This window comes from Nothoprocta perdicaria, unplaced genomic scaffold, assembly GCF_003342845.1.
Source record: "Nothoprocta perdicaria isolate Ctin4 unplaced genomic scaffold, notPer1 scaffold_318, whole genome shotgun sequence".
NCBI lineage: Eukaryota > Metazoa > Chordata > Aves > Tinamiformes > Tinamidae > Nothoprocta > Nothoprocta perdicaria.
The window spans coordinates 577,162-585,840 of NW_020455553.1; the positions used below are offsets into that span (position 1 = coordinate 577,162).

General features: G+C 44.3%; 1 protein-coding gene across 2 annotated transcripts; it reads right to left on the bottom strand.

Annotated features, from left to right (window-relative positions):
* Positions 1 to 1,570: 1,570 nt before the first annotated feature.
* RNASEL (ribonuclease L) lies at positions 1,571 to 8,421 on the bottom strand. 2 transcript variants are annotated; one of them, XM_026042947.1, is made up of 7 exons: positions 8,368 to 8,421; positions 5,852 to 7,434; positions 5,351 to 5,442; positions 4,757 to 4,947; positions 4,538 to 4,655; positions 3,353 to 3,471; positions 1,571 to 2,404 (listed from the first exon to the last, which is right to left on the bottom strand). In XM_026042947.1, the coding sequence occupies exons 2-7, from the start codon at positions 7,299 to 7,301 to the stop codon at positions 2,266 to 2,268; spliced, it is 2,109 nt and encodes a 702-aa protein (XP_025898732.1). In that variant the 5' UTR covers positions 7,302 to 7,434; positions 8,368 to 8,421; the 3' UTR covers positions 1,571 to 2,265. The 2 variants fall into 2 exon arrangements, with proteins under 2 accessions (XP_025898732.1, XP_025898733.1); XM_026042948.1 differs by lacking the exon at positions 8,368 to 8,421 and having other exon boundaries at positions 5,852 to 7,566.
* Positions 8,422 to 8,679: the final 258 nt, after the last annotated feature.

Here is an 8,679-nt window from a genome sequence, read left to right on the forward strand (position 1 = left end):
TTAGATAAAGTCTGTGCACAGCATAGCTTGGCAATGGCAAGGGTTAAGTGTGCTAGAGCAGCTCCAGCGCCGCCAGAGACCCCAGTGCAGATGAGAYGAAAGGAGCTCACACCAGTCTCAGCTCATCACCCGCCACAGACTTGCTACAGAAGCCAAGTATCTGCTGCAGGTGGGAAGGCTGGGAGGGTCCCCTTGCACCTATTTACTGCTGAGGTGTCCTGAGGGAAGCCAAACCATGGCAGTCTTGTCACAGCCTCCAAGAGACCAGTCAAAATGCCTGATTTGAGGGCTCTGGCATGTTTTAAAATCTGTATTCACTAACCACATCATACCACACATCATCGTTTTCCTGTGTGCAATGGAGGCAGACTGGCTTTGCCAAGCCACCAGGAAGCTGCAGAAACCCAAAGTGCCCTTGGGACCTCATCTGAAAGGGAGGGCTCTGCCCTTCCTTGTAACTATCTCTAATCACTCCTTCACTTGGAAACTTTCCCGTTTGTAACTTAAGCTGTTTACCTGCTTCCAAATCCTAGAAGACGTCCTACAAGGACATCGGGTGCCTTTGAATCAGAAAAAGAAAAAAGATTTAATGTTCCTTATTTGCATACTAATAATATYTTTCTTCTGGAGGATCAAAAATCCCAACTTTTTTTTTAKAGTATTTTTTTTTCCTCTGTGAACAAAGAGACTGCATCATGAAAACCTCCCCAGAAATTATTTCTAGCACCCTGGTTGTCCCAGAGAGACAAATAGCCTCCATGAATTTAATCATTCCCCAATTTAGGGTTTCTCTAACATCCTAAAACCTTACTCTATGGGCTTTCTCTGCCTTCAGGAAGCACTTTCTGCAACCTTTCCAGGCTGCCGTGTCACAAGCCTTTAGTTAAGCAGCAGAGATACAAGATGATGCAAAGGTCGAAGCAAACAGGAACATGACATTTGACCAAAGGGTGAATAAGCCCAGCCTAAAGCCTCACCTCTCCTCAAGGGAGGGCAGAAGCAGCACTGCTCACATCTGCTACTGCAGCACTCGCCCTGAAAGAAACAGGGCAGCAGGGAAAGGGAAAATATAAATAGCAATAAGCAAGAGGAGGAAAGAGTCAGATGGTGAAGCTGGGATATTTTACAGCCTGTTTTCCCCTGCAGTGTTATCATTCTGCTGGATGTGCTTTCTCTGACAACACCTCACCTACAATCTAAACAAGTTTTTGTTGCATTTTGCATATTGATGTGCAAACTGGCTTCCCCTTCCCCAAATCCTTCTGAACACCTTTCTCCACCCCTTCAAACCTCCTATCAGCCAGAAGCAACTCAGCAGTAACAAGACTATCCACTACCTTGCTTAAACAACCAAGAGGCACCTCCACAGCAAGGCCAGAAATCCCAGGCTCTTGGGTATTTCACACTGCTGCAAGACACTGACTTTTTCTATACAGAGGGAATGGGAAACCTCTTCAGTGTATTGAGTCAATTTTCCAGAAAAGTTTATTCCAAATTCAGTTCTATAATGGAGTAAGTTTACAATTCCATTAAAAAAAAATCCAGTCAAGTCTTGAAAAAAAATTCCATAAATGACATACAATCACTGTGCAACTCGGAGTGAAAAAAAGGTAGCTGTAAGCTGAGAAACAAACCCAAGGATAAATGGGTCCATGCATTGAATGTCAAAAGATTCTAGCTACATATCAAAAATAGGTCTGTATCATCCAGTTTCCAATATTAAAACACTAAGCTGAGTAACTATGAATGTTGTACAGGCACCAGCTCTGCCAGTGACTGAGGACAGTGATMCCCCTACACCCATGTTTTGGGGATAGCTAATTTTCATGTATAGCCCTGCCTTGTAGACCCTACCATGTGAAGACCCTGTGCTGAGCTTATCCTGTACAGAAGGAAGGAGCCCTTTCTGGGATCTTCTCCTGCCTCCAATTTATATATGGATGAGGGCTCTGTCCCTCATGTGCCTCCTCTCCATAAGAACCAGGGCCTTTATCTCCACCTCAGAGGCAGATAAACCTCAAGTGATAGAGACAAGGAGGATCTGGGCTGAGTTCCTCGGCTCAGTTCCTTTCCAAAGTCTATAGTTATTACACTAAATATTTTTTAAAAAGAGATGCTTCAGTAGCATAAGCTCCCATCCTCCGTCCGTCCTTACACTCCTTCCATGCCCATACCTGCTTCAACTCTTCCACAGCTGAAGAAACAAGGAGTAAAAGGAGACAGAGATGATTGGATCGGCTAAGGTACATGAGGCAACAACACATATTACAGTAGAGAATGGTCCTGAATATTTGCAAGGTGACGGAATTCAGAATGCTTGCGTAAGTAGTTGTAGACATCAATGGTCAGTGCTGGAAAAAGCTTCGAGAAATAGTCAACATGATCCCCTATTATTTCGCTGATCCTGAAATGGAACAGAAACAAAATGGATTTTTAAAGCTTATCCAAAAGGGAAAGTTCAAGAATGTCCTAGTTCCTTTCAGAAGAGGAAAGCTGCTCCAGGGCCTTTCTGCAACATGGRAATGTTTTCAGAAACCCATGAGTTGCATCTTTGCTATGCCTTCCTGAGCTCTGCTCTTCCCACAGCTCCATCTGCATCTTCACTGAACAGTCATGGTGGTTGCCAGCCTTGGTGGAAGTCACCTCCAATTGGCAATACTGTGCCACTTTTGCCACTCCTATGTGGTTAGAGATAGTCTAYCTTGCATGAAAGCCCCCACGACTATAAGGTTGCAAGCAAAGGAGAATCAGGCAGCAATTTGGAAGTCTAGTCCTACCCAAATGGTGAGAATAAGAATTTTGATCTCTTAACAGGACCGGTGCTTCCTGATCTGTATCTCGAAGCACCCCAGTACACAGAAGCTCTTTGAAAATAACAGCAAGGTATACAAGGAGGCCTCAACATAAGCAATAGCACAAATATCCAAAAGTGATCTAGAAGCCTTCCTGGAGCTGTGGCAGAAAACACCAGCCTGCAACAAGAACTGTAGCCCAGGAGGGAAATATTCGCAGCACTGCTGTAGAGTTAAAACCTGGCATTAGCTGTCAGACAGCTCTCCACACCACAGGGAGATTCCTCTGGAAAGGCAAGAGCACAGAAATGAAGCCCTCACCAACTCCCTGGACATTAATGTTCTGCTTAAAGGCTGTGTAACTATAAGTGATAATCTGGGAACCAGGTTTTGCTTCAAGAAGTCTAATCTTGTGGGGTTTGAGGACTTTTTTTATGCTCTCTTCTAGAAAAGGAAAAACCACCTTTTGAACAAGGTTTTACTGTCAAATTTGGTGACACTCACATATACAGATGTCCCCAGAACATAGCTATGGCAGGGACAGGAAAGTGAATGTTCACCTTTCTTTTGGGTGCTCATCCAGGTTTCTGATGAACCTCAGCAGATTTTTGATTCCATTATAATAAATGAATGTTCTATCTTCAGGATGTTGCATGATTTCCAGGACCTCTGCATCAATCTGTAACAAAAATTGCAGATTATTCTCTACCTTTCAAATATCATGAAAATAGCTCATCATCTTTCACTCACCGCAGCTGCTCTCTATGAAGAGACCAGCTTTCATAGAGCTTGTGACTTTCAAACGTTTACCAACATGAACAGAAGAGTGCTTTGCAGGACATTTGCCATAAAGACTACTAGTTCCAAGAAATTCTTTTTCCCTTGGTTTGCCATTCATAGTAGATGATAGAAGATTTGACATTCATATTAAGACTGTCCTCATAGTACAGTAAATTAACACGTCTGGAAGGCAAACAGGATACAGGAGACTTGGTCCAACTGCTTTAGTGTTTAGAAAGGGCCATGAAAGCTGTGATACTGCCCCAAGATCAAGACATCAGCATGAAGGCTTATTATTCCAGGATGATCTCACCGTTTGAAGGTTTCCAGTTCATCCACCTCCTGGCAAGGTGGATGCAGTTGTACTTGCATAAGAGTGCACATGCATAAGCACTGTCACTTATTTTGATAGGAGGAATCACATAGCTAATGCAGACTTTGCACTTTTATATTCATTGGTGGCATCCGCGTCTCTACCTTGTAGACCATGTCAGCCAAGAGTACTGCTAATATGACCAAGGCCCTCTGGCACTTGTCCTTCAAGGCAATGTGGTCATAGGTGCTACCTATGTGCTCTCTTCATCCTCTCCYTTGTGCTGCTGCTCAGTGCTGTTTTGCGGACAGTTGTGAGGGTGACAAGACCATCTCTCCTGCGCTCCATGCTCTCCTCCCAACACGAACAGCAAGGACCTTTGGTGCCTTGGCCACGCGGGAGGGCTGCTGCACTTCAGAATTATGTCTACCAAGCATTTTAGGAAATTGCTTCACTGCTGTCAATGGAAGTCCCCTTGACACCACTCTGAAGAGATTGATGCTGTTTTGCTTACATGACTTAGACTTGTTTTCCCCAATTATCTGTATACACACAGAGCTCCTCTATCCAGATATGTTTTTTAGAAAGAGCTTGTGAAATACTTTGTACCCTATGCCATAATCCCCATAAAAACACAAAGACAAAAGATTACCTTCCTAGTCCACCGCCAGTAATCAGMGCATTTAGGAGTTTTCAAGTCCTTAAAAATATTCTCATAGTAGGGGGAATCTTTGATTTTTTTCCATAAATCCTTCAGGAAATTGAACCTGCTGTAGAACCAGAAGCTTCATTAGCTGCAACAGAACATCATTTCCACAGTTACAGGCAAATTTTCCTTTCCAAACTTTTCCTTTGCACTCCCAGGACTTACATCTGTTTGCTCCAGAAAAAGGGATGTTTAATAAAATTTTCCAAGCCTCGTTCATCATGCAATGCCAAGCTTTTCACAAGGTCCAAGGCTTCCTCATAATCAGGGGAATTTGCAGCCAAATCCTTGGTACTGATTTTCTTAAATGGTTTCTTACCTTTTCTTATAACATAGACCACGAGCTTGCTAAGGGCCTGCAAAGAAATAGATCGCTACTTAGGTGGGATATATGAAGCTTCTTGAAAAATGAAAGAAATTAATATTCCGAAATAAAATGTGTGCCTATGTAAATACACACAGGACTACTGGCATGCACAAGCACAAAAATATACATGAACACAGACATCTGTAAATCTGTGTRGACAAAGACAGGCATAGCAGGCCCCATAACTGTACTCACAGGGCTTGCTGTTAGACATCCTCACTACTGTCGTTCTTCTGTCTGTTGCGTTAAAGGCCTTCCCAAAAACCAAGGGTTTTTTTTTTTAGCTGAGGATGCAAAAAGCTTTCCCTTGGCATTTGCAAAGGGAAAAAAAAAAAAAAACCCTCAGGAATGGCCAGAAACTTGAAGCATACATTGATTCAGGGGGAAGTTACCTCTAGGTCTGTGTTTACAAGTTTCTTTTCGCCTTCAATCAACTTCAATCTTCGATTATCAAAATCCTCCAAGTAAATGTTGCCATTTAAATCTGAGGAAATAAGACACTGTTAACAAACAATATAGAACCCGAATAGAGCCTGTCACCGATTTCTGGATGGTTCCTTCTTTAAAAGGAGGTTGCAAATCTCTGCAGGGATCTATGGTAGGTTGGTCTACCTGTAAAGCCCTGGAACGGAAGGCAGACCTAGCGAGACAGGTAATGTTGTTCTATCCACTGCTCCATGTCTCTCTGGGAACACATCTACACTTAAACATGAGAGCTAATGCCAAACACTTATTCCACATAAAGATGTCTGCACATCTTCATATATATCTCCGTATCTATTTTACAGACAGCTATGAGATGCCTTCTCCTCTAAGGTGTAGGCAAAAACAAGAGCTGCRGAAAACAAGCTGTAGGACAAAAAGAGGAGAACACTGAGGAATTAAAAGATAACCTATCAAAAATTTGCTGGGACACAGATCCTGGTGAGCAAATCCTAGCAAGTGCAATTCGCTCACTGCCTGGAAGATCATCTTCAGAATGTCTTTGCAATCCATTCCCCCTTCTGATGCTTGCAAGTACTCTTCAAGGTTTTGCTCCCAGAGAGGGAAGCACAAATAGACCAAGCCTTTTGCCTTCTCGTGCTGAAAGACCTTCACTAGATGCTTGCTGTTGCCACACTGTTCAAAGAATCTTTTCTGTTTGTCAAACTCTGCATCACTGTAGTGGCCTATTGCTACAGCCACCTCTGTGTCACCATAGAGCCCTAGGTAGATGCTGCCTTGGGAAGTTTTCTGAATCTTATAGTAAATGTATTGAAATATCTTTAGTTTGCCAATCATGGGGCGATATATTTCATAAAGCTTTTTCAGGTGGTCCCTCCAGCGCTTGCTCTTGGGCTCCCAGTCTGTAGGTGGTTTCGGAACAAACTTGGCCTTGTGCTTCAGAAGCAGCTTTGTCAGATTCGAAGCACGTTTCCTATTTGCAATATCAATAAGGTTCCCAACATCAGTCCTTGCTCCTTTTTCACACAGCAGTTCTGCTATGCTGTAATTATTGTTAGTTACAGCTACCACCAGTGCTGTGTTGCCTTCATTATCTGCATCRTCAATATCTATTTCACCCTTCTCCAATAAAGCCTTCACCAAATCTAAGCTCTCCACTTCAGCAGCCAGGATGAGGGCAGTTTTCCCGTTTTCATCTCTGCTCTTCACATCAATGCCACAGGCAAGCAGGAACAGTGCTATAGAGACAGATGTCTCTGGTTTCTTTTGACTGTTCTTCCYGAGGGCATGTATTAAGGCATTTCTATCTTGGTTGTCACAGATGTTCAGATCAGCTTTCATGTCTTGGACCAGAGCTTTTACAACTGACATGTGGCCCTCCCTGCAAGCATCCATCAAGGCTGTTGCGCCTCCTTTATTGAGTTTCCTTCTTTCCTCACATACAACTCTCCCCATATTCACATCTGCCCCTTTGCTATGCAGGAATCTCAAGGCCCTCTCTTTCCCATACCACGCAGCCTCCATGAAAGCTGTGAATCCATTGTCATCGTGCTCATTAATGTCCGACCCATGAGCAAGAAACAGCTCCAGCAGCCTCACGCTTCCCTCCATTGCTGCCTCAATAAAGGCAGTGCCACCGTTGTCTTTTCTGGCATGCAGATCAGCACCCTTCTCCAGCAGAAAGAGGGCCAAGTCCTCATCCATATGCACRGCGCTCTGCAGTGGTGTCCAGCCTGCTTCTGCTCTGGAATTCACATTCGCCCCTTTCTCCAATAGTTCCTTTACATTTTCCATGTCATTGTTTTTCACAGCAGTGTGTAGTTTGGCATCAAGGTCATCTGGTGTCTTGGTGCTTGAAGAAGGTAATGCCCTCGATTGACTCCGAGTTGTGTGCTCCATAATTTTTAGAGGGAGGGCCTTGTAGGATCTCACTGAAGGATGAGGGAGGCAGAGCGCTCAGTGCCTTCTTTGGGTAGGGATGCTCTGTAGTTCGCTGATTGAATGCACTAGGTAAAGGCTCCCTGGTCTTCACCTAATTAAAGAGAATTATTGAACCATTAAATCTCCCCAGTTTCAGTTGATGTTAGGAAGATCTGTGTGAGGTGATATCAAAAATTGCAATGCCTGTATCAGTCAAGAGCACTACAGCCTGGAAAATCTTTGTCACTTACCCAAATATAGACCTTTATTACCTCTTATGATTTACTTTCAACACTACAAACATGCCTTCCCTGAGAACTGTGTGGGCCTGGGTATTTGGGCAATTCCACAAGAATGTCACAAAAGGACAGTAGAGAATCCAGGAAGTTCTTGCTGTAAAAGCTATGCCGACTATGAGTCACCCCAGCAGGTCAGCAGGGTTTTCAATTCCTTGGTGAAAAAAAATCAGTAGACATTCAGAGGCTGGCATCTCCTTCCGCTTTGGATGGAAAGCACAAAAAGGGACCTGTAAAGGCCCTGGTCTCATATCTGGAATAGCCACTGAATCCACCCTAAACCTTTCCCACCTCCAAATGTAATTAGGAGACCTGATCTGAGCAGAAACATTTCTGAATGTCTTTAACAGTAAGAGATAAGTCTGGTAGGACTTCAAGCATCTGGAAAAGTCAGAGCTCTGAAATCCTTTTGCTGACTGTGAAGGGTGACTGAAGTTCTTTAGTGCCCATAAGCAGCACTTCCTGGAGTCACAGTGTGACAGGATCAACAAGGAAATCATTTACCTGAACAAGTCAGATTATGTACAGAGAAATCTTAAATTAGAAAGCCAATGCACTTGAATTTGGAAAGTCACAGAAGCCCTATTTTAGATTTTGGGTCATTCCCATCCCTCCCGCCCCTTAAAAGTGGGAGATAAATATGACATTGCATTGATTCGAGCCTCGCTGAATCAAGGGGACCAAGGGGACCAAGGGACCAAATGCAGGGTACAAAGGATGAACCGAGTRGCGCTCACATCCTCACTCACCTGTGCGGAAGTCAGTGGCAGYGCTGGCAGCAAGACTGCGATGCTGGCCCAAAGCCAGTGAAAGCCCTCGTGTTGGAGACTCTCCTGTGTGTCACCACACAAGTGCCACCGGCTGCGGGCCTGCAAGCACYGGCGTGGGGCTGGGATTCCGCATGAGCAGAGACGTGGGTCTGTCCTCTCCACTGCCTCCTCCTCCAGGCAGCRGGGCTGGAGGCTGCGAGTCCGCTGCCCTCGGAAGTGTTTTGCATCCCCCGCCCCTGGCTTTGATCCAGCATTTTCACACTTCCGTCACCGGCTTCTAGGCAAAGCGCT